General features: G+C 31.7%; 2 protein-coding genes across 3 annotated transcripts in view; both read right to left on the bottom strand.

Moving 5' to 3' along the window:
• Positions 1-4,000: 4,000 nt before the first annotated feature.
• Positions 4,001-13,602, bottom strand: LOC132750451 (centriole, cilia and spindle-associated protein-like). Of its 2 annotated transcripts, none has more exons than XM_060740442.1 (4): positions 13,522-13,602; positions 8,591-9,099; positions 7,987-8,222; positions 4,001-6,996 (listed from the first exon to the last, which is right to left on the bottom strand). In XM_060740442.1, exons 2-4 carry the CDS (start codon positions 9,060-9,062, stop codon positions 6,754-6,756), a joined length of 951 nt encoding a protein of 316 aa, XP_060596425.1. In that variant the 5' UTR covers positions 9,063-9,099; positions 13,522-13,602; the 3' UTR covers positions 4,001-6,753. The 2 variants fall into 2 exon arrangements, with proteins under 2 accessions (XP_060596425.1, XP_060596424.1); XM_060740441.1 differs by having other exon boundaries at positions 7,987-8,225.
• A 3,956-nt stretch (positions 13,603-17,558) lies between these two features.
• LOC132750452 (uncharacterized) overlaps positions 17,559-26,633 on the bottom strand; it is a 38,505-nt gene continuing 29,430 nt past the window's right edge. Inside the window, 14 exon segments of the mRNA XM_060740444.1 lie at positions 17,559-19,181; positions 20,223-20,424; positions 20,806-21,104; positions 21,319-21,414; positions 21,714-21,897; positions 21,899-21,933; positions 22,505-23,230; positions 23,635-23,838; positions 24,055-24,258; positions 24,511-24,592; positions 24,678-24,829; positions 25,383-25,504; positions 25,701-25,845; positions 26,253-26,421. Of these exon segments, the coding sequence (XP_060596427.1) occupies positions 18,892-19,181; positions 20,223-20,424; positions 20,806-21,104; positions 21,319-21,414; positions 21,714-21,897; positions 21,899-21,933; positions 22,505-23,230; positions 23,635-23,838; positions 24,055-24,258; positions 24,511-24,592; positions 24,678-24,829; positions 25,383-25,504; positions 25,701-25,845; positions 26,253-26,421 (2,910 nt within the window). The 3' untranslated portion in view covers positions 17,559-18,891.

Here is a 26,633-nt window from a genome sequence, read left to right on the forward strand (position 1 = left end):
CCCCCCTAAAACTTTTGAACAGCATAAATTTGCCACCCTGTTTTAAAAATGTTAAAAACAGAATCAGCCTATTTAGACTCAGCATGCACACCTTGCAGACTGGCCTGGTTCTATAATGGTGGTAAAACATTCACTTTTAGTTCTGGCAGCTGGTTTATGCCGTCTCATTTACTAATGGTTTAATTTTCATCTGTGATATAAATAACTATACAAGTTAAAATTATCAATATCGAAAGCACAACTTCAAATTTCCCTTAAAATTTCCGTTTTATTTAAAATATCTTGTGGATTGTTCTTATTTTTATAACTTTTTATAATGATTAAAGACCAGTGTTCTCTGTAGACTGTTTTTAAATTGTAGGCATAATGATTTTTTGCTGTAGAAAATTAGAAAGTAATTTTTGTTACAGCTGTCAAGTCTGATGTAATATTTGTTATAAATTTCATGTTGTTTCATTTCAAATGTTTATATCTAATATGATATGGATTCATTTATTTCATGTCTATAAAAAAATATAAAAAGAAGACTTTGAAAATGTGTTTGAATTTTTGTTTTGTTTTAATACAAATTCAATGTTTTAAACTTTGAAGCCTCTCTACAATGGATGATACTCATAGTCATATACTAACCAGAGGTAGGCAAAATCTCCACACCATGGAAGAATATTAAATGTTAATTTTAATTTTCAAGTCAATGTGGCTAATTAACCACATGCACGATCATAAAATTGTCAATGGTTGTAAGACTGATATCCACATTAGTCAACTCGACATGGACTTTTGACATTTTTGTGCCACCTCACTAAAGTAGTGGCGACATATAGGGATCACTTCTCTGTTGTCAGTCTGTCACAAAACATGTCCGGGCAACTCCTCAAAAACTACTGGTGCAATTTTATCCAAACTTTACAGGAATGATCAGTTCCAAGTGTAGTTGTGCTTATTATTGGCATTTTCCGATTCAATGATTTGAGTTATGGCCCTTTAATGTTTTATTTTTTACAGTTTGTTCGGACTACCTCTCTATATATACCATCAATGCAATTTCAATGAAACTTTACAGGATTGATTGGTAGCTGAAGTACTTGACTGTGCATAATTATCACATGGGTTTTCCACTTGAATGATTTTTGGCCAAATTATGGCCCTGGAAAAAATAACACATTTTGCCAATGTTAATGATTTTTGTGTCTCCTGCTACACAACAGCTGCAACATGCAAATGGCTATCATGACACAGGTGATCACTGATCACTCTTGTGAAATGAAAATATCTGCTCATTTCACTGCAAGATGTCAGAAGTCTGATTTAATGATAGGACAACTCTACTATTACATATGAATTTAAAAACCCTTCTACTCAAAGTTCTAAGAAAAAGTCAACCACTTTTTGGCATGAACAAGAGCCACCACCGGGCGGGGACAATGCTCGACTTTTTCCTTTTTCTAAAAGCAAATAGAGAAATGGTTTGAAAAAATCTTAAAGATTCCTTTTTATAATTTTAATAGGTCTGTCTTGTCACACTAGTTTTGTCGGAGTATGAATCCTTTCCATAAATAAAAGAAAATGTTAGAAAATATTATCAAAATTCAGAAAGAAAATATTAATTTAAAAAATTATATACAAAGATATATATACACCAATATATATGTAGTCAACTAATGTACAAATCAATGAAATTCAATAATTTAACCTTCAAGGTCAAGGTCCTAAATCAGCCAAGGTCAACTAGAGTTTGATAAACATGAAGGTCTGGTCCTAAAGAATGTTCTGTTTTAATATTAAGTCAATCCATTCAATAATAACAAAGTAACAGCCAGTTACAGTGAAAACAAGAGCTGTCAGTAGGACAGCATGCTTGACTATTCTAAGTGCTTGATAGTAAAAGAGCCTTGATAATGTTAAATTTTTTAAGTTCACAAAAGGGCTACTTTTTTTTATAAATTCATGTAATAGGCCTTAGAGAGGGTCTAATTATACAGTATTGGCTTGACTATTTGGAAGGTAATGTCACATTAGGATGTTTTATTGAGTATAATAATACTAATTACCTATGAATACATAAATTTGACAGAAAAGGTACAAAGGCTTGTTATTAAGATGTTTTATCAAGTAAATCACTGCTTTATTATTATGAATGCATAAAATTGTCCCAAAAAAGGCACAAACCCTTCAGTAGTTATTGAGATAACAGCTTACAAGCAAACCTTTACCATGAATTTCTAAGTTGAAAAAGGGGAGAAAAATCAGCCTAAATGCAAGATAGAATAATGGATATATGTCAGTGACCTACAATTATGACCCTAAATGCATATGTGAAATTTTAAATAAATATCTTTAATAGTTATTGAGATATGTAAAACTTGCATGTAAACATTAACCAAGAGACTAAGTAGAAAAGGGGATATGAATCAGCCTTAATGCAAGATAGAGTTATGGAACTTGGTCAGTGACATACAATTATGACCCTCCAATTATGACCCTAAGTGCATGTGTAAAGTTTCAAGTAAATATTTTTGAAGACCTGTAACCTTTAACCAAAATTTCTAAGTTTCAAAGGGGCAAATAATTCTGCAAATATTGCAGGCAGAGTTATGCAATTTTGCAAACTGATGTACATTATTACTATAAAAAAGTATTTTAAATTTCAATTGAGTATCTCAAGCAATAATTGAGATATTTGACTTTACAAAAAAAACTTTAACCAAAATTTCTAAGTTAAAAAGGGGCATTTTTCTGTCAATATTGCAGGCAGAGTTATCCAACTTGTCAATCTGATGTACCTTGTTACTATAAATAAGTATTGTAAGTTTCAATTGAATATCTCAAGCAATAATTGAGATATTTGACTTTACAAAAAACTTTAACCAAAATTTCTAAGTTAAAAAGGGGCATAATTCTGTCAATATTATAGGCAGAGTTATCCAACTTGTCAATCTGATGTACATAGTTACTATAAATAAGTATGGTAAGTTTCAATTGAATATCTCAAGCAATAATTGAGATATTTGACTTTATAAAAAACTTTAACCAAAATTTCTAAGTTAAAAAGGGGCATAATTCTGTCAATATTGTAGGCAGAGTTATCCAACTTGTCAATCTGATGTATCTTGTTACTATAAATAAGTAATGTTAGTTTCAATTGAATATCTCAAGTAATAATTGAGATATTTGACTTTATAAAAAACTTTAACCAAAATTTCTAAGTTAAAAAGGGGCATAATTCTGTCAATATTGTAGGCAGAGTTATCCAACTTGTCTATCTGATGTATCTTGTTACTATAAATAAGTATTGTAAGTTTCAATTGAATATCTCAAGTAATAATTGAGATATTTGACTTTATAAAAAACTTTAACCAAAATTTCTAAGTTAAAAAGGGGCATAATTCTGTCAATATTGTAGGCAGAGTTATCCAACTTGTCAATCTGATGTACCTTGTTACTATAAATAAGTATTGTAAGTTTCAATTGAATATCTCAAGTAATAATTGAGATATTTGACTTTACAAAAAACTTTAACCTACGCAGACGCCGACGCTGACGCCGACGCCGGGGCAACTACAATAGCTCTCATATTCTTCGAATAGTCGAGCTAAAAATGAAAATTTCAATAATTTGACCTTCAAAGTCAAGGTCATTTATGAGTGAAGATCAAGGTCTGTCTGGTTAACTTAAAGGGCTATCCTTGAAGATTATTATGTTCACGTTTGAAGACAATCCATTCAAAAATAATAATGTTATAGACTAGGTCAAGATTAGTCTGGTCTACTGCCAAAGGGTTGTTGTGGCCAAGTATGAAGACAATACACCAAGAACTTAAAAAGTTATGATCCAGGTACAAGTTTGCAGACGCCACACCGCAAGGACTATAACAATACCTCTACTTTTGTCTTTCTTTTTTTTAAAAAGTCGAGATAAAAATCACTATTAAGGATTTAATTTAATACACCTGACCAAATTTACTGTGAAACGTCAATCTCTACAAAGAAAACATACAACATTTATCATTCAAATGAGTTTATTATTCTTAAATTTATAAAATGTGTATACATACAATGATGCTGTCATGAAATTATGAGTATAACAAGGCAGTTTATCAAAGCTATATTCAATAAACTATACACTATATAGACGTTATCCGGTACTTGGTAAAGAGGGTTTTTCCCAGCTAATCTGTAGGTACAAACTAACTTTTACCATTATACGTTCATGGTGCACTACCCATCACAATAGATTAGTCAACCTGTTTGCTTATTTTCGAAGCTGTTACTGTAAAAGTTTGTACATACATGTAGGTTATTAGCTGGGAAAAACCCAAATATTCTTAATTCCGGAGTAGTCTATTCTACCGTCAAATTCCTTCTATCTATTTGCATGATTACTACTTGGCCATGAATTAAAACCTTTATGTTTCATTGTTTACCAATGTATCATATTTGTAGACAAACATTTCTTCACTGAAATGTTTCATTAGATTGAAGCCAATGATTTTATAGTCCTAGCTATATATTTGCCTGAAACATGCTTAATTAAACACCTCTGAGAATATTAGGCATAGCTTTTATAAAAATACTATGGCAGTCTGAAAATTAAAAAAAAAAGAGAGAAAGAAAGGAAAAGAAATTCAAAAGCTTATTTTGATAAATTGTATTTTAAATTAAGCTACAAAAATGTCTAATTACTTTAAAATCCAAAGCCAAAAACCTGTAATGTGTTCTTTTCATCAAAATATCCACAAAAAGAGTTTGCGACACTAGGAAAAAACAAAAATTCAACACACCTTACCTAAAAGCCGAAAAGTTTAACAAAAATAAAACAATGATTTTATCACAGAATTTCAGAGACTAGCAAAATTTGTTTATGCACACTTTTAAATAATGTTTCTAGGTTGATAAATCTTAAATCAGACAAAATTAAAACAATGCTTGCGTAAAGCAAACTAGTCTGTGTAACTTTTTTAAAAAGTCAAACTGGTCTGATTTTTATGAGTAAAAAATAGCATATACATTAACTAGAAATATGTCAAATCTTTATTTAAACTAAAATCTGACAGTCTTAAAATACAATTTACATAAAAAAACAATCATGTTATAAAATAAGTATAACAAGTGAAAATACTTTTAAGATAAAAAAAACAAAACATGGTTGTAGCCAAAAGTAGGGTTAAAACACGAAATGAATAAGATTTAAGCAATCTTTATGTCAAAACTAAACAAGCTGTTAACTTCAAAAACGAAACAAAAATCAATCTCATTAAATCATATGAGCCGCGTCATGACAAAACCAACAGAATGGGATTGCGACCAGCATGGATCCAGACCAGCCTGCGCTACCGCGCAGTCTGATCAGGATCCATGCTGTTCGCTTACAAGCCTATAGCAAGTAGAGAAACTGATAGCGAACAGCATGGATCCTGATCAGACTTCGCGGATACGCAGGCTGGTCTGGATCCATGCTGGTCGCAAACCCATTATGTTGGTTTTGTCGTGATGCGGCTCAATTATCCTGATACTCCACTATCTTTCACTGCATACAGTATAGTACCTTTGAGAAAACTATGTTCTGATTTTCATGAAATTGAATCTTAATTATCTTTTCTTGAAGAAAAATAAACCTAAAATGTAAAACTATGAGTTTCTCAAAAAACAAAACAAAAAAAGACACCCTTAAGTGTGGTGTACAACTGTCTTCAGTTGGTTTTTTTTTCAGATATCTTTAATAACCGGTTTTTTTTTTCCAGATATCTTTAATAACCTGAAATCTGCTGTATTTTTTAAATTGTCCTTTTTTAAATGTAAAAATGTGCATGTTATGTTCAGTGACTGTTACATTTAAGTATAAAAACTGAGCAAAGGAACATCAGTATGCCATATCAGATTGTACCGATGTGCAATCTAGCCTGGTGATATAATGAAAAATGGCTGCAATTGTACCCAAACATAAATAACTAAAATTCAAGATATTACCTTAAATGTGCAGTGAGTTTGGTGTATTATATAAAGGATATTGAATGAGTATACATGTAGGTTTAATACTGAATTTATTGAACGAGTTGAATAAAATTATATTATGCCAGCTTCTGGCGAGCATAAAATTGTTTTATTCAACGAGTTCAATAAATCTAATATTGAATCTACACATATATAATTTTTCTATTTATCACGTATATAAAATAAGAACGGTAAACTGTTAAAAAAGAAACAGTTATTTTTGATGTCACATCAAAGTGTTATTACACTAGTGTAATATTGTTTTTAATATGGCTTTTTAACATTCCTGGGTAGCTGTTTATGTGATGAACATACATGTACTTATTGAATGATGAAGTGCGGTATTTATAACTGACTAATTGCTCATTAATTTTGAAGATATATTTTCATCATTTTTAATATAATATATTGTCTTAATGAGCATTTTAAACAGAGATTCTTAATATTGAGAAATACTGACAGCTTACTGTAGTATTAGCAGTTGAAGAAACCAACTTTCAACTTAACTATTATGTACATTTAGCAGTTTTTGCCTGACTTGAATTTTAATAAATCATAATCTTCTTCACAAATTTAGATGCATGTTGACCGGAAAGACTAAACCAACTGTTGCATTACATACTGATTCCACCCAAAAAAAAACTGCAAAAAAGACAAACGTTCAAAAGAAATATACATAGCTTCAATACCTAACTGAATCTATTGAAAATAAAAATTACGTTCTCTAGAAAACAACATTCGGCGCTCTTTTTTCATAATAATTTCATGTCAGAAAGAAACTTTTCTTTTTTCTTGGGTCTTTATCAGAAACAGCATATTCTGTGTTATCGTAAGCCGGGAAACATCTATGATACTCTGTTTCCCATGTAGCTGTCTGTCTGGCCATTCTCTCGTTAAATTTGGCCTTTCTTCGTTTTTCTCGTGCCGAAGCAGTCTTCTGTCTCTCTATTTGCTTTTCAATGAGCAGGAGATTTCGTTTCTTTGCTCTCAGAGCAGCTGGGTAGACCTTACAAATGAAAATATACAAGTAATTTTTAGATCACAGCATGTGTTTGAATTTGTCAGGAGTGAAGTTTCAAGTGAACAATTTTAACATTTAATTATTATTAATGAGATCTGAAGTTGCATGTAAAATATCGTGTGTTTATATGTTTGTTTTGTTTTAGGTCATACAATCACTGTCAATGTAAAGGTAATAACCATAATGTGGCAACATCCCACCTTTACTGGTGGATAAAAACCTCAGGTGCCCCTTTATGTAGTATTTCAGGCATGAGTAAGCACCCTAGAGTAAAACCACTGTCAATCTGCAAGCTATTTGGATTGCTTCCTCACATGAAAAAAATCCAAAGTGCCTGGCAGGATTTGAACCCATAGCAACTATGAGGGTCAAGTGTTCGCCAATGAGGACAATGGAATGAGACAGTACCACTTCTTTGAATAGTAGAGTTACTTTAAATTATTTATAAATCTATATTCCTGGGATTAATGTCATTCAAACATCGCCTAGGTCATAAATGACTGACAGAAGAAGATTCTGATAAAGAGTTTGAAAGGTCTCTCTTTCTCTTCTAGTTTAGTCATAATGTTTAGGGTTTACCACTAAAATAGACAATCATGTCAGGCTAGTAACATTTACAAGCAATTTTCACTGTAAATTGGGAATTTTTAAAGGACCCTCTTTGTTGCTGTCAAGCAAATGCTATTTTTTGACCATTGCTAGTTTTACTACCTATCTTTGATATGCTGAGCCAGTCACTGGATGGCTCCTGAACAAGACGGCATAACACCACATTAGAGAATGATCTCATGTCAGTTAGAGACAGGCAGTACGAAAACCTAATTAACCATTCTGTCAATGTTTATGCCAATGTATTTATTGTATTGCTGTTTAAAAAAGAAAAGTGAGTTGAGACCCTTGGCGGGTGTTTTTCAAGTAGGCAGAAATGTTCTGAAAACTGTATCATTACATAATCATACATATACATGTACTTACAGCTGATGAGGCTCTGACATTAAATGTCTTTTTATCACCGGTGCAGGCATCATTGGTACCAGATCCAAAATTGTAGAAAGGATTCATAGTCACCACACCCTGAGCTAAAGGTCGCGCACTGGGAGCTGATTGAGGACGCGCTCTTGGTATCTTTCCCTGTCTATCTGGCCGATGTGGTTTAATTTTGCTGACAAACACTTTATCATCTGCTTGTTTGGGTTTAGCAAATGTCTTGCCTACTGGAAATATAGATAAATAAATGTTAATCTTAATACATTACCTGGTTGCCTTTGTGCAAGCTTTGAATTTGGAACAGTTGTATTAAATAAAAGTTTTTTCACTATCAAAAAATAAAACTGCACAGATGTGAAGGCTGACCATGATAATTGTTCACCAACTTTACATAAATCTTATGGCTTAACCATTTATTAACCGATTTTGAAAATTTAAAGTATATTAAGAAGATATTACTTTTTTTACAAATATTTTTTTAAATTCTTAAAATATATATAACCTGTCTGTCTAAACCGACAAAAGAGAATATAATATGACAAAATCTGCTGAAGAAATTATGCTGTTTGTAAATTGTATATATTATACTTACAAACTTTTTTCTCACCAATCACTTTACTTTTACTTGGTTGATCTTTATTCACATTACTGGAATATTTATTCAGTTTTTCTTTTGCAGACTTTCTCAACTCCTCATTCTGTTTTACAACTACCACATCATTCTCGTTCTCCGTGACCTTTTGACACTCAGCATCTTTTTCCCATGCAATCTTTTTCTCTTTATCTATATCATCTTCATCTTTATTCTCTTCAATTTCCCCTTCATCCTCCTCAGTAATAACAAGTTCAGAGATAGGCAGTTTTTCTATTTCCTCATCTTGGCTAAGTTTTTCATCACTTTCAGAAGAGTCAATTGTTTCTCCATCCCATGACAGTGGTGTGTGAGCACATTCTCGTTCCCGACGAAGATGTCTGTATTGCAAATTTTCTTTATAAACAGGGACGTTCTTAACAAGGCTTGACACCTTGAACTGCTGTCCGTACTCTGAGCGTTTGTACACCATTCTCACTGCATATATCTGTTGAAGCAACTATCAGCACCTGTTGAAACAAAAGTAAAAATTAATATGATTTCAATCAAGTACAGTACAAAAGACATATGATTCTACTCTACATGTAGTTTAAAAGCATTTACTCAAAACAGTTCTTCACAGGTATCTTATTCTTTACCATACTCACAGATTTATCTAGGAATTCCCTATTATAAGTCTTAGGTTTGAAAAACCAAAAGTACAAAATATTATATTTTTTTAAAAGTAAAATGTGGGAAATGAAGAGAGTTTGTAAATTATCAGGGTTTTTTTCCCCGGATTTTGGGAACATGACCCATATTCATGGAATTGGGAATTTCAGCGATGTTTTGTTAAAAATTGGGAAAAATTGCAAGACTAAAATTTTGCAGTATTTGACCTTTTCGAAAACCTAGCTAAACAGCGTTTTCCGGTACGTTACGGATTTAGCTCTGGGGAATTACACCAAATGAAGTACATAACACAGTTACATGATATTTCTATTTTTCTATCATTATTTTACCGTTTAAGGTGAAAGTAATTGATGTTTTTGAAAATTATCAATACTCCTTCAATATCTATAGCAAAGTTTTCAAAAAAATAAATTGTTTATAATGAAAATCAATAAAATTTAAACAGACGTAGTGGAATCTTCCATAATAAATAAGGTTATTTTCTGCGTAAACTTGTATATTTACTTTATTTTTTGTATGGAATTATTCATACAATGATATTCAAATATTTTCTTATAAAGAAATAACTTTTTTATTTCAATTTAATTTAAAACAAGAGCTGTCGGTAGGACAGCAACGCTCGACTATTCTTAGTGCTTGATAGTAAAAAAAAATGCTTGATACAGTTACCTCCTCCTGTTTACAGGTTGGGGTCATGATGGTGAACAAGTGTGCAAAGTTTCAAAGCCATATGTCAATGGACTTTGAAAATATTTGAACTATTACAAAAACTTTAACGTAAATTCTAAGTCGAAAAAGGGGCATAATTCTGTCAAAATGCTTGATACAGTTACCTCCTCCTGTCTACAGGTCGGGGTCATGATGGTGAACAAGTGTGCAAAGTTTCAAAGCCATATGTCAATGGACTTTGAAAATATTTGAACTATTACAAAAACTTTAACGTAAATTCTTAGTCAAAAAAGGGGCATAATTCTGTCAAAATGCTTGATACAGTTACCTCCTCCTGTTTACAGGTTGGGTCATGATGGTGAACAAGTGTGCAAAGTTTCAAAGCCATATGTCAATGGACTTTCAAAATATTTGAACTATTACAAAATCTTTAACGTAAATTCTAAGTCGAAAAAGGGGCATAATTCTGTCAAAATGCTTGATAGAGTTACCTCCTCCTGTCTACAGGTTGGGGTCATGATGGTGAACAAGTGTGCAAAGTTTCAAAGCCATATGTCAATGGACTTTGAAAATATTTGAACTATTACAAAAACTTTAACGTAAATTCTAAGTCGAAAAAGGGGCATAATTCTGTCAAAATGCTTGATACAGTTACCTCCTCCTGTCTACAGGTCGGGGTCATGATGGTGAACAAGTGTGCAAAGTTTCAAAGCCATATGTCAATGGACTTTGAAAATATTTGAACTATTACAAAAACTTTAACGTAAATTCTAAGTCGAAAAAGGGGCATAATTCTGTCAAAATGCTTGATACAGTTACCTCCTCCTGTCTACAGGTCGGGGTCATGATGGTGAACAAGTGTGCAAAGTTTCAAAGCCATATGTCAATGGACTTTGAAAATATTTGAACTATTACAAAAACTTTAACGTAAATTCTAAGTCGAAAAAGGGGCATAATTCTGTCAAAATGCTTGATACAGTTACCTCCTCCTGTCTACAGGTCGGGGTCATGATGGTGAACAAGTGTGCAAAGTTTCAAAGCCATATGTCAATGGACTTTGAAAATATTTGAACTATTACAAAAACTTTAACGTAAATTCTAAGTCGAAAAAGGGGCATAATTCTGTCAAAATGCTTGATACAGTTACCTCCTCCTGTCTACAGGTTGGGGTCATGATGGTGAACAAGTGTGCAAAGTTTCAAAGCCATATGTCAATGGACTTTGAAAATATTTAAACTATTACAAAAACTTTAACATAAGTGGTTACGCCGACGCCGACGCTCGGGTGACTACAATAGCTCTACTTATTCTTATCGAATAGTCGAGCTAAAAAGGCCGAAAATATCGAGTTCGCTATTACACTCCATTAGGCAAATTCCCCAGATCTATGTAGTAATTGTAGTCAGAAAGTACCGGAAAATGGCATTAAGCTAGGTTTTCGAATTCGTGAATTACATACATGTGCCAAATGAATTGGGCCAAATCTGGATTTTCAGCGGGATTTTTAGGCCCAAAACTGGATTTTTTATTGACGCGAATTTCAATGCATGTTTGGATCAAAGAATCTATATTACCCTCAAAATCATTAAAAGATTATATATTTTTATGATTTTTTAGTTTAATGTTGATCAATATTAATTTATTTCACAAAAAAATAAATAGATAAATAAATAGATAAATAAATAGGTGAAGTCATACAGGCTATTTCTAAAACAGTCACATTTTCACATTTCATTATTTTCAGTCTGAATAATTATATCTGTCTTTTCAGTCATACAATAATTGGCTAATAATTTAAAACACAAGCTATTTGAAAACGTGCAACAACTATTCATGAACATAAGAGACAAAGACTCTGACTGTTAAATAACGTAACGTAAGTAGAAGACTCAAAATAAATGCAAGAATCGTTCCATTAATTAAATCCACATTTTTTCCGATGATTGTGTAATTCCTAAACAAAACAAAAAAAATTACCCACTCACTTAAACTAGGTTAATTAGACATGGTTTTGCCGGCATCTTAAACAGGTTTTTGAATGATCCACTTTAAATGATTCTGCTCACCTTTAATCTTTATCAGTGCGGCACTAATCAAAGAAAATCAAAGGTTGAGCCGAATTCATACATGTAAATTTACAGGGTCGTTTTGATGACGTAGCTATAATACCTACTGAGGTCAATTGACTGACACACGACACGTGTTAAGTTAAACATGTGAGAATAACTTTGACTGATGGAACTGTTTATTACGTCACCTTGCTGTCAATTAGCGACTCAACATTTAATCCGCTATAATTTAGGATATGGACATATAACAATCAATGCCCGGAGGCACGGTTTACATTTTAGATACAGGTGCTGTGGTTGATTTTGTTTATGTTGATTTTTTTGTAAATATCGGGAATTCAAGCTGTAATATCGGGAATCGGGATAAGTGTCGAAATATCGGGATTTTTTAAAATCCCGCCGGGATATCACATGTATGGAATTAAATGAATGCAAAGGATAACTGCATAGGATGACATCTACAATTTACAAACATTTCAACACCTTAACAGTAAAGAAGCCCTTATTTTCAGAAATTGTAGATTTTGTTATTCAATATTTTTATTTTGAAACTTTCAATTGGGAATGTTTTCTTGTGGATTGGGAGAATAACATACTATTTTCATTTGGGAATATGACCGAACATCGGCTATAAAATAAGCCAAATAAAAATTCCTGATTATAGTAAAAGCAATCCGGCTCAATCATATGTGTAACTGTTATGGTGAAATATGCTCAATATAGCTGACAGCTATGTTGATATGGTAAAGTGTGGCCAATAGACAATATTAGAAGGTAGTTATACGCTGTTCCAGTGGATTGTTTGTTTGTTTGTTTCATTTTACGCCTTTTTCCAACAGTATTTCAGTCATATAGGCGGGTAGTTTCCTAACCATCTTTCCTGGAGAGTTACCAGTACTAGACTACCTTCCTCCGGGGTAAACTACCAAAGCATCTCCTGGGGATCGAACCCACGCCAGAGAGGTAACTGGATTAGAAGTCATCAACTCTAACCCCTCGACCACGGAGGTGGTCTCTGTTCCAGTGTCCCAGTGGAAAACTTTTTTGGAAGTGGTAGTCATACGGGCCCGTATGGCAAGCCAAAAGTTCTAGCCATATGTGAGTCACGTACGGCTAGCCAGGACACATTGTATTGGCTAGCCATATGGAAGTCGAAAATGCATATGTTATAATTTTTATGGAAAATTGTGTACTAAATTAACACTGATTAAGGACACCATGCAAGATGTGGATTCAGTTTTAAGTTAACATTTGCATAAATCAAATATACACACTGCTTTAAAATACAGCGATGTTAATAGCACCATTATTGCGTAAACAGATAAACATTGTTTAAAACAAAAAAACTTGAAAAATCTGTCTGAACACGAATTTTTTTCCCGCTATTGTTGTTTACATTTAATTCATGTACTCAAAGCAGTAATTATATACACCGGTTATATCAAATTAAAAAATCCTGCACAATAGTTTAGAAATAAATAGAGCAACTCAAGAAATAAAAGCCAAATTTTGATAGTGTACTTTCGTATCTGTCGGTTCGCCATTTTGAAGTGTTGCTGTCTTGTCATGTGACCAAACAAATCTAATGATCCGAAGTTTGACGGAAAGGGCCGAGAAGTTGCGATTTACATAAGGTCAGACTAACATATTATTACAAGGTTAGCAATGGGTTGATTACATAAGTCAGCGAAATGAAAATAGTATTAGGGAATAACCTGAGACATAATTTATTTTATGAAATAAGTCCCAGGTAGATCTATAGCTTGAAAACGAAAACATGACATAACTGGATATCGATTCATTATCTCTGCTCACACATACATGAATTCCACATAGGCCTATAATTATACTCCAGTATACGTACACTATCTAGATTGTATTTGAAACAACAACAACAAACAAACAACACCATTTTCTGGAGTCCAGCGTGAGCCGTTGGTCCGATTTTGTTGCATACGTATTCGCCTATTCAATAATTGAAAATTACAGAAACAGAAGTTTAAGTGAAACCAAATAAATTGTAACTTTGAAAGGGGATCCAAAGTTATGGAGTCCGCATATCACAGGCAAGCTGTCAAAAGGCAGTATAGAGTACCCAAACCGCAATTATTAACTCTTTACTAGATTGGTAGAGGAAGACGTCAGCAGATATTGTTGTAATATGTATATTTTGTCCCAAAATGTAAAATAATTGTACGAGTTTATAATATAAGCTACCAAAATTAAGGTCTGCATTCATTCGATCTGTGCTTATGTCACCCTTAATTACCAAGAAATTTCACATTTCCAGGTATACATATTTAATTTTTTGTCAAAGGGCTGTTTCTTAAAGCTCTGTTAAATTTAACCGTCCGTTAGTAAATTTAACGAACGGTTAAATTTAACAGAGCTTTAAGAAACTTGTCCCAGGACTTTATTAGCCTGTTTACATAATAATAATAACAATAATAATAATTAATAACTTTATTTTGATAAGGTGACATATTATAAGAGTATATCTTATTTCCAATACGGCCTTCTATACATACATGTATATAAACAGAAAACAGAGATAACAATAAACAGCAATATAATATTACGACAAACACTAGTACTCTTACAAAATACATATAGCATCTTTGTGGATTATAAATAATAAGTTATGGAAATTAGTATATAACTTCGTATGCACATACAATCATTAAACAAACAAAGCATTATAGAGACCTATATAAATTTCTGTTAAAAACCAGTTTAAAGTTTTTAGCGCTTTAAGCTTTTTTTTATTTATTAAATAATCCTTTAGTTTACCCTTAAAAGATGACAATTTACTTTGTAGTTTTATTTCAGTTGGAAATGTATTCCATAAATGTGCCGCTTTGAATGTAAATGTTTGTATCATATAATTTGTCCGTGGCCTGAAGTGAATAAGATTATTATTTGCTGAAGAGCGAAGATTATATCTATCATTATTAGAAAAAACTAGTAGTTCAGATATATATTTTGGTGCCAGATTATGTTCACTTTTAAAAACCAGTAAGGCCATGTGGTAATTGCATCTGTTTTCAAAAGTAAGCAGATTTTGGGTTTTGAATACACTTTTTGTTACATGCTGTTTCAGAATTACTCGAAGTGCCCTCTTTTGTATGTTGTATATTTTTTCGGTATCCGATTTGCAGTTTTGTCCCCATATAGTATTGCAGTAGTCCATTGTTGACACAATATATGCATTATAGTATAACATTTTCATATCATCTGTCAAAAAATATGAAATTCTTTTTAAAAGTGCAATTTTAGAATTGAGTTTTTTTTATTACATTATGAACTTGAGTATGCCATGTTAAATTACTATCAACACAAATCCCGAGAATATTTTGACTTGTTACGTTTTCTAATTTAGTGTCATTTATAGCAAGTTCGAGGTTTCTTGCATATCAGACTGGCGTTTCCGTGAGTTTTACCCATGCCGGAAATTTCATCTGGCATTGGGGGTGCCCGATGAGTCGCATACTGTACAATGGCACGCTTAGGATGACGTCATTTTACCGTTATGAATAAAGTTGTAATTCATACGCTGTTGTTCACAAAATGAATAAATATTGATGCGATTGGTATAAATAAAAGTAACTTAAATTGCGATTTTCATAATTTTAAGTGATTAACTATGCCATGGTACTAAAACGTCCCGGTTGAATGATATTGTAGACTAGCTGGCAAATAACAGCCGGTCACTTTCAATCTGTTTGACTCTTACTGCCTTGCAGACCCACTTTAAAAGGAATACCAATTGTGTAATATTATGTAATACATCGGTATTAAATTTATCCTTAACACCCTGCTGTTTCAGTTTAAATTACTGATGAAAAAGTCATTTAATGATAACTTGAACAGGGGACTTTTGGTCATTGAATTATTAGTCCCGCTAATTTTGTATATCTATTATAAATATCAATTCACGTTTTCTGGTTTCTATGTGTCATAACTTAAAATCACGTCTTTAAAAACCTTCAACAACGCAAAATGTAGTATATCTTTATTGCGCTCTTGCCCTACACAGAATGCGCATGCGCGGAATGCAACATCGATTGCTGTGGAAAAATAGTATTGTAAAAAGGTCTATACCTATAACTTGAGGGTGATTTTGATTTTCTGTCTTAAATTTCAGAACCATCATCGGATGCCTCGAGAATTTCTGCCTATAACATCACGGCAGCATTTTCCATCCGGGATGGCAGGTTTGAATGCCTGTAACATTCATTGGATTGATATGTGGCAAGTGTGACGCTAAATGATGTATATAACACGATATCCCTCTATTCATTTCAAAAGAGATATTTTGAACAATTAAGAACCATTTTCACGAATTTTCAAAAACATAAAACCGCTCATAGAAAAATATGAAATGGGGAAACGAGTTCAAAATAACCAGATAGTATCCCAAATCTATAGCACTGATCATAAATTAACCATATTTGCGTAATGTAAATATACTAACCTATAACCAAACTGTAAAGTAATTATATTTAAGATTTCTGTCATCACTGCAACACTATGTACGTCATCACCAGCGCCGAAAATACGATATGCAGTTATAAAATTCAGCGTTCACATTTGTTTGTGTGTATAAAACATCAAAGCATCATCTTGCTTAGCTCACTAGCTGTCAGCTACTCAAAGGTCAGATTTCGTTGCTAATTAGCCAGTGCATTAGCTGAGTGGAGGCAATACAAGATACATGGTGCTAGCCCAAGAAGCTTGGCCGCCAGATGCCCACATGACATTGACCTTTTTTGTTCTCTTCTCTCAACAGCTTGTAACAGCTTGATGATTTTATTTTTTCGCACTCGACCGGGCTATTTTTTTTAGACAATACAACTTTCAAATTAATATCTTTTGTGTACACATAAACAATGTACATGTTTATGTTCTCGATTTGTTTCGTTTAAATGTCGTATAAAATTATATCGTTCTATAAGTGTGCAGAAAAGAAATCACGAAGGTTTGACACGTTGAATCGTGGACTTTTACATGATAATGCAGAAAATATAACATGTTTTCAGCTAAAAGTAATTTACCTAAATTATTTTTGTTTGTTTGCGTCATATATGGCTTTATTTCACAACAAAACAAAAATGAGAAAGTGTCGTCTAGGTGGTGCAAAATGATGTAGATTTAGGGGCCAAAGAGATACGTGCGTTTTTAAACATTTAAATGTATATTTATGCCATCTAATGTAAAATCAAATGCATTTTTTCTCAATGTAATTAATAATATTAAGACACTCGTATTTTGTATTTAAATAAACTGGCGCTAATTGAGAGATTATAATATACATATATATATATTTGACATATCACTACCAGACATACAATTTTACATTTCAGTCTATACTCTTTAGACATGAATGTTGTTGAAGAAAATACTGGTACTTTAACAGAATTAACATATCCATCAAAGGGACAATTTAGGGACAATCTAAATGATATAGGAGCAACAACAACAACAACAACAACAAAAATATTAAAATGTCATAAAAATGCTTTATTTGGATTTATGTTTAAAGTGAAAATTTTCAACTTGAATGGACATATTTTTCTTCTTTGTAATTTACTTTGTGCTTTATTTGTTACTATTTATACTAACTGGTTTTGGAAGTTTAATTCTTTTTCATATTCTTCATATTCGTTCTATGTATTGTTTTACTTTTTTAATTCCTTTAATGAAGTACAATCATTTTATATATATTATATTTAGAAGAAATTTAATATTTATGTCATTTCACTTAAATATTTGAAGACAAAAAATGTAAATTGAATTATTTTTTGCAATGAAAGAAACTTATTGACTGTAATAACATCTTTTTTCGAAAGTGACAAACAGTACTTGTCAGTCAATAATTTTTTATGGATTTTTATCTTTCTATATTAAATAACTGTTCAAAATGTTATACAATTGAGTAAATTAAATTCACATTTTTTGTGGTTTTATTTCATTATGACTATGAATATGATTAAAGATCCTGTATGTTGTAATTAAGGTTGTAACCACACTTAAGTGAAAATTTATGTATATATGTGTATATACGCTTCTAAAACAATTTTCAAACATCGAAGAATATGTAAAATATATACTGTAAATATTTTTCCACATTATATTTAATCATTAAAATATATGCATTCATTTCTTATTGAAAAATTTGACTGAGACGTTATAGAAAATGAATTTCTAATTACCTCGCTTTATTTATTAGTTCATGAAATGTAAATTCGGTAATTTCTTTACAAATAATGCTTTTTGGAACTTACAATATTGATAAATCTTCATTTGCGCATTATATTTTTTTTATATAAAACCATAAAAAATTGAGTTACAGGATACTTACAGTTTTCAATTAGAAGTGTTAATAACTAAGAAAACGACGTTATCAATCCACGTTTTTTTTTAATATCTAGATTATGGCTTCTTCATCTGTTGGTTCTTTTATGTAATATTTATCAGACTTTGGAAGTTCAGTTGCTTTCAGTTGTTCTGTAATTAAAATATCTCACAGTTGTGTTGTTTTCTCCATTGTATGAAAACATGTATTATTGTCCTCACGAACATTTTCATGAAATATGTGCATATAATTATAGAGTTAGTACCATATATAAATTAAATAAAACTAGCCATAATGTATTATTTTATATCTGTTAGTACATATTTAAAATTAACAGGAATACAACACTTAAAAGCATTTTCTTTTTCGCTTCAACACTTGCACTAATTTATGAAATCATATAAATATCCAGTGTATACATGTACATACATAAATAATAAGATCAAGGTAAAATTCATTGTTTGAAGTTCCACATAATGATAAATCATGCAAAAACTGTTAGAAAAGTTGTTCTGCAAGTATAAACACTATTTTATTCAAGGCAGTACAAATAAAGTATCATGTTTAAGTGCAAACAATCCGACATATGATATTGCCCTCACAGTAAAACGAATAGTAAAACCAGAAGCAGGCTTTCCACTTGTATCAATAACAAATTCTATTTGTGTTTCAACCGTTTCTTGCCACTGAACAAGATCTCCTTCTCCACCTTCTGCCAGTCTTACTGACACTTCGTAGTATAAAGGATCCGCTGACAAAAACACGTTCTCCCAAGATGCTTTAACGGTAGATGTTCCTTTTGTCCAGACTGTTCTGATCGGAGCGCCTGGTAAAAAATGTGTTGTATGGTATTAAAAAAAGAAGACTTAGTTTATTTTATCGGAAAAGATTAGTTCCTAGAGATTTTACAATTTCAATTATTTTTTATTCAGTTCAACTCAGAGAAAGGTGACCTTGCATACGTAATTTAGTATTTGGTACCATTACTCGCATGAAATAGTACACTATAGTGAAATTAAATTTCTATCTCAAACACAAAGTGGCAGTGTAGCTCTTCAAATTATTCGGAAATTGATACATTATTAGGTCTTAAAGAAGAAGTAAGAAAATTTAATGTGAAATCACAAAATTAGATGAAAATACAATGAAAAAAATGTTATGTTATTTGGATGAAAATAAGTTTTAGCAAATTCACATTTGTGTATTTGCATGGCTTTGCTTTAGATTTAAAAGTCCGTTTGAAAATTAACTCAATATTTCAATATTAAAATGCAAAATTAAAGCTGCACACGTCCAGATGAGCCAAAATGCTTCAAGAAAATCAATATTGAGAAAAATGCACTAAACTTTTAAGAAAGTTAAAACATTCAAGATCCAAGTTATATTTAACATATTATGTTATGTGCGGTTTAAAACTGACTTTGCAGTATTTTACCACCATATTTCTACTGCGTTACAAACGCAGTAAGGGCTGTTTTTGCATAGCTTGACCATTTCTGTTAATTTTCGTGGATTGTAAGTGCCGATTGCAAAATGTAAATTACTTTATTTGTTCACCTCAAAATATTTTACTTTTAAATATATTTCCAAAAGTTTCATGAAAATGAACATAAATCTGGAGGCGTGCAATCTATACTGCTTAATCACATTGGCCTTGTTAATATCTGGTTTCAAAGGTTAACCATTTTTCAGTTACAGCAGGTTACGGTGCATTTAACCTATACATGCAGTGAAATGGAAACAATACATCCATATCTATCAATTAGAAGTAACGATTAAAATTCAAACATTAAACACCAAATTCAAAAAGAGATTACTTATATATTACTTATATATAATTATGACTTGCATCAGCAAATATTGTTACCTGTAAGGCTTGGCGGTTGTGTGACCAACACGAATTTGTCGGATATTCTCTGGCTGTACATCTTTACTTCATTTATACCAGTTATAGAGATAGAATACTCTCCATCAGTCAAGTTAAGGCCTGTAAAACTTGCATAACTGTATCCAGACGCTGACCCGTCTATGATTTCTGACATTGATACTTCATCTCCGTCAAGAGATATCTGAAAACATAGGGTTTTTTAAGCAAGACACTAGAAATTATTACAACAAATTGTTAGAGCTTTTTTGTCATTCCATATACCCATTACAAAGAATGAGATTAGTTTTGTGTATAATCATTGTGTGACAACTATATCTTCATACTGAAGTCTAATGATCAATTGTCTCTCAATGATGATTCAGAAATTATACTGGGTAAATAGATCGGTCTGTTACGAAGAAAATGAAAATAACTGGTTAGTTACCCAAAAAGCCGAGCCGGTTAGGTGTATCAACTTGCAAATTATGAACAAAACTAAGTTTAAATCGGCGTTTAAACAAATCCACAAAAGCAAATCATGTATTATGTTTCCAACAGGTAAATACTACTAAGTTACTCATACCATATAGCTTTGAACACCTTCATCAGGATCAAATCCTGTCCATCGGAAACGAATTTCTGTGTTGTTGCCATGGTATCTTTCACGCGGCATGTACTGCGTTTGTGAGGTGGTTAACAGTTCCAAGATAACGCCATCAATGGACGGTGTTGAGTGTAACAGTTTAACACCATCAGAATGACATGTGTGAGTAACATCGGCACCATTTGTACAACGGACAGTTATGTAAACCTTTTCATCAGGAATTTCTTCAAACAGTTTAGTTGCCGTCTTCTGGTCTGGTTCAATTGACGTAAAGTTTTCTTAATAATAATTGGCTTAAGATGCTATTAAAAGACATGTAGTACTATAGCTGAAAATTTCATTTTTTTGTTGTTGTAAACTTGCATGAAAATAAGTATTTCTCGTAAGTTACAAATTTCTAATATCTAAAAAGTAAATTTATACAACGTGATAGCCTCATGAAGACAGCCAAGCAATCATGACAAGTTGAGAAAAAATGTAAACATCCATTACCTATTGCCCAGCTGCATGCATTAAGACCAGACTCTTCATCATAAATATCCCAGTGAAATTCCAGGTAACCTCCACTGATGTAATCAAGGTCTTGGCCTAATGTCGATAACAGAAAAGATCAGATCATTAATAACAAAGAGACATGTCCTTTGAAATCTAAATACCAGACAGTAACATATTTTCTTCAGGCTATTCACAACATATAGCTGCGTTTAAAGGATGATCTTAAGATCTGCACACAATTTATTGGTTCAGACTTTTATCAAATGGTTTACAAATCTTGGAAAATATTTCCAGTCCGGTCATGTCAAAAAACTTAAGTGGAGTTTCTTTACTATATTCAGTATAAAGTGCATGAACATAAATGATCTTCAAGTGATTTTCAAACGACTTACCAAAAATAGATCCATCATACACATAATTACATGTTGGCGGTGTAAGATCGATAAGGATAGGTTCGGAGTAGCTAACTGTGCGTAGTCCAGCAGTATTTACGGCTACAACTGTTATATAAACCATAGTATTGTGCTCGAGTCTTAAACTGTAATTTCTTGCAAACGACTGTCGTCCTACACTCAAGGAACGTCTGTAACTGAGTTCCTCCTCGCACCGTCCCTTATAACAAATATATGTATGTATACAGAAATGTTCAAAAGCAACAGAATGAACTTAAACGAATAGAATTCCTATACACATATTAAGTATATTTTAATTTGAGAATCTAGATACGATATATGTATCAGGTTATATCAAACCCTAATAAAATAATTTTTTCAAATTTGCGAACTTTTTTAATATTCCACACAAAACGTACATTGTTTTGTTGCTTGAAAAACTTTGCAAACAAAATCAGACTAGAAATTGAATTGTTTTTATAGATAAATGGTGCTTTAAATAAAGTCTTTAAAATATTTCTTAAACTATCATGTACGTATCCAAAAGTTGTTTTCATTGTTAACTATCAACTGCCGTATGAAAAGCTTGAGTTAGTGTTATTGTAATTTGTCTTTTAATTAACACAGTCATAACTTATACAGTTGTACAAGTAATACCAATGGCTTCAATTACATGCAATTCAACAGAAACTAGTGTGCAAAAACATTTCCTTTGGACCCCGGATGCAAAAATAACATTTGTTTCGTACGTACACTGTATTCTTATAGCAATTGCTGGAAGTTAATATTACCTATGGCCCAAAGGTACTCGATTATATCAGTCTCGGGGTCTACAAAAGACCATTCTGCGTGAATTGATGACCAATCGTGAACAAATACTGTATGAACATCAACATGACCAACTGCATCTTGTTCTTCCTGATTTGTAGTCTCACAAAGCTGAAACTGTATATCATCTATAGCAAACACAGAGGTACTCATAGCTGTTCCGATCTCGAACAGCGTATTATTAGTGTCAACGGTAAAAAAGAAAATATGCTTTTGCCATTCGTAAGTTCCTTTATTATGCTTGTTGTACACTAAGAAAATGTATCTTTGTCCGTTTATCTGTACATAACCTTCAAGGGCAGAGTGATATAAATTGCTTGAAGGTATAGTTGATGTATGAAATATAAGTCTGTATTTACCATGTAATTCGCTTTGTAATGTTTGGAAAATTGAACCTTGAATATGCAAAACTGTTCGCCCATGAATAGATGAAACAGTGTCAACTAATGACACACATGTTCCGGGTAACAACATCCAGTCTGAACTTGAAATATTTTCACACACTGTATCATTAATTTTCATGTCATCGCTTTCTTCAAAAAATGAACTAAATAAAATATTCGGTTGACACAATTCACTTTTTACACGAATCGGTGGAGTACTGTCAATTATAAGACCATTTGAAGAGACAAGCTTGGAAGTATGTCCAATAACATCACGAGCTCTGACCTCTCCTCTTACAAATGAACCTAACATGGACAAACAATAACAATTTTTACATATATATATTAAAACTTTCAAAACATATATTAGTATGAATGTAAAATGAATTCTTTGCTGTCTAATAAGCCTTACTGAAAATAAATAAAAAGTACAAGTTCAAAAAGCAAACTACAAGTACAACTTGATAACATTATTCAATAACGCTTTTTTTCTTCATACTTTGAGCAAACGTTAAGGAAAATATTTTTATGAGCGTTTGAATAAAGTAATAATGATATTTAAGTAACCAAGAGTAAATTTAATAAATCAATATCATCATCATGCGAAGGAAACTTTAACGAAATATGCGTTTTATTGATTTAACTTTCCGACATACTGTTATAAAAAATCACTTCGTTTGTTTATCATTATGATACAATAAATGTCGTACCATGTACAAGACTGGCTTTTGGAGTAATCTGAATACGATTAGCAATACCAACTTCAGAAAGCGGTTGAATATCACATGTTCCCTCTTCAACACCAGATGACACGCAATATTCGTATGTCTTTATACCAGAACCAATGTCCGAGAAACCATGCCAAAAACTTTGAACATAGCTTGAATTAGGTGAGGCATGTTTATCTACTAGAACTGTTAAATAATGAATAAAAATGTTAACGGGATTTCTGCAGCAATGAAGATCAGAGGTAATTTAAGCTCATATTTTGCGATTTAATATTTATTCAAAAATGAATGTTCGTATTTTAGTAATTATAATCACAAAACAAAATTTGGATAAAATAGATGATAATGGCTTATTAAACAGTCATGAAGCATTGATATTGATAGCAAAATAGTTCTATTTACAAAGCCCGTCCATTACAATCCCACTTGTTGGTGGATCTATATCCAACATGAAACCATCAGATACTGAAATAGTATGTAGCCCGACTGGATTAAAAGCTTGAACAACTGTGAAGTATTTAGTATTTTCTTCATAATTCAGGCCGGTAATATTGACATTCGTAACTGTGTTTACCAAATCTTCTGATATTTTGTGTAGATCATGACCTAAATTGTAACAATATAATATTTGTATCAAATGTAAAAAACACAAATACATGTTGTATATGCATATAACTTCATAAAATGTTGCAATATTTTATACAAGTCTACGAGTTCATTAAGGGAACAAATCTTAAATAAAATCACCATAAATATATACTCGTCGAACAAGTACACTAGGTATTTACCGCAATTGAAAATATGATTAAAATCAAAAGCTATTTTCAAATGGATATGAAGATAGAAAATCAAATATACCGCCTGGAATGGTACTAATGTACACATGATATTTAGATACGATGCCTCCAAACTTTCCCGACCAATCAGCATAGACATGCGATTGTTTTTTTTTTTTTTTTTTTTTTCTTTTTTAGTAAAAAATCAATTATCCTTTTTTTGGAGGGGTTCCCTTTGTATGGGGGGACTTCTTTTACACGTCTGCCCTTTATGACGATTGATAAGGGCGGCGAGTGAAATATGGTAACTCCTTTGCTTTTAAATATGGCATATGTATCACTGCTATACCAGGCACGCACAAAAACAGAGTAAGTCCGTTGTTCTGTTAGGATATCTTTGTCTGAAACACAATCATTCATACTCTTATCTATTTGTCTCAGTAGAAACTACAAAAGTATGACTTAACTGTTGTTTTAAACATTACTATCACAGCACAGTTAAAGTTAAAAATTTGCATACTTGGCTTGAATGTATAAGCGTAAGATCCTTTCCTTAGATCATATAAATGGGAACAATTTGTTTATCATTATAACGGCACCGTATTCTATGGCGTCATTTGTTTGGTTATGAATTGAAAATAAGTCATTATGTGCACCTATTATACATATTTCTTTCATAGCAAATCAGTTAACTTTTTATTCCTTCATTTATGTTAATTAACAAAAATGTATATCATTTTGTTTTTGTGCCAATATTATGAGATGCATGTTATGTACCAATTAAATATTATTTCAAAATTGCTTTTTTTATTTATTTTGAATAATTATTTCCCCCTTATTGTTATACAAAAATGCTTAATACTACAAAAACACGTGATTCTTTCTTTGTTTTTTTTATCGAAATCAATGATTTTTTCTGACAAGAATGTATGTACAATTATTAAAATAATTTACCTCTATCGACAGTAAAGATGCATGTAGTTTGTTGACCAGCATCATGCCAAACCTTTTCTGTTGCTGTATCAAATACACCAATTGGAGTGTCGTAGATACTTTCGCCTATACTCCACTCATACCTTTACGATAAGAATATCATTACAGATAAAGTATTCTTGAATGATTACAAGTGTTTGATTTTGATATTATATGATACGTTAAACTACTTCATAGTTTCACCTGTGAAACAAATCAATAAGTGCGTATAAATACGTATATAAAGTTATGTCACTTAGAATATTATATTTTGATATAAAATGTTAAGTAGTAACTCACCACAAAGGACTTATTCCTTGAGTTGTTTTAATATGCCATTTTGCAGCAAGCATAGTGTTGATAGGAGTATGATCCGGCTGAATGTAATTGTCAGGAAATCGAAGATCAAGATAGTCCTTGACCTCAATTATTGCATTATTGTTATCTGAAAGTAATCCCAAACCTCAGCTATAAAAAAATCATCAATATTCACATACATATTTTCAAATGAAAAACGTTGTTGTTCTGATTATTACGTTCGACTGTCCTGTGAAACATTGAACTCATTTCACATCGTTATTAGCAAAAACGTATCCATGCTCGTTTTCTTTCAATTAACTTACAAAATCTGGAATTTCAGAATGTTTGTATCATTATTTTTATTTGTTTTGATATTAGAAATAACAGGTATAATAGTTTGAGCATCATGATTATACTCGTAAATATTATATCATTAAACATTACCAAACAATACAATTTTATCAAATTTTCTGTCGTATATCCAGAACATATTTTCTGAAAAAAAATGTCACGTCAAAATAAAAAAAACAACAACTAATTTTACTACTTTACCTGAGATATTCAAGTCGCTACAGTACTGTTCACTGTGACACAGGCTACCATGTGGGGCACATACACAATGACCTTTACATGAATAGCTACCACATCTACGTACCAATTGCATCGTGCCTCCATAACGAAGATTAAACTGGGAATGAGCTATTTTACTTGAAAGCCCCACCTAAAACAGTCAACTCTGTCCAATTTATACAGTAAAGTTATCAAGATATTGAATATTCATGCATATATGCAGTTATTTACTCGGGAATATGTATGTTTGCAATCAGAAAAATATGAAAATAAATATTTTTAACATTATATATATTTATCGCATTAAGAGTGTTAAAGTATATAATTGAGGTATTGCAAACTTGATTAATATAATGATTGTAA

Source organism: Ruditapes philippinarum, unplaced genomic scaffold (assembly GCF_026571515.1).
Source record: "Ruditapes philippinarum isolate M1 unplaced genomic scaffold, ASM2657151v2 ctg679_1_1_1_1, whole genome shotgun sequence".
Classification (NCBI taxonomy): domain Eukaryota; kingdom Metazoa; phylum Mollusca; class Bivalvia; order Venerida; family Veneridae; genus Ruditapes; species Ruditapes philippinarum.

Excerpts from the sequence above, each read along its gene's own strand:
- LOC132750451 (XM_060740441.1), bottom strand. The coding sequence starts at position 9,062 with ATGGTGTACAAACGCTCAGAGTACGGACAGCAGTTCAAGGTGTCAAGC. Across the intron at positions 8,226-8,590 it reads GATTGGTGAGAAAAAAGTTT|TAGGCAAGACATTTGCTAAA; the intron begins GTAAGTATAATA and ends CTATATTTCCAG. Across the intron at positions 6,997-7,986 it reads ATGTCAGAGCCTCATCAGCT|GTCTACCCAGCTGCTCTGAG; the intron begins GTAAGTACATGT and ends TTCATTTGTAAG.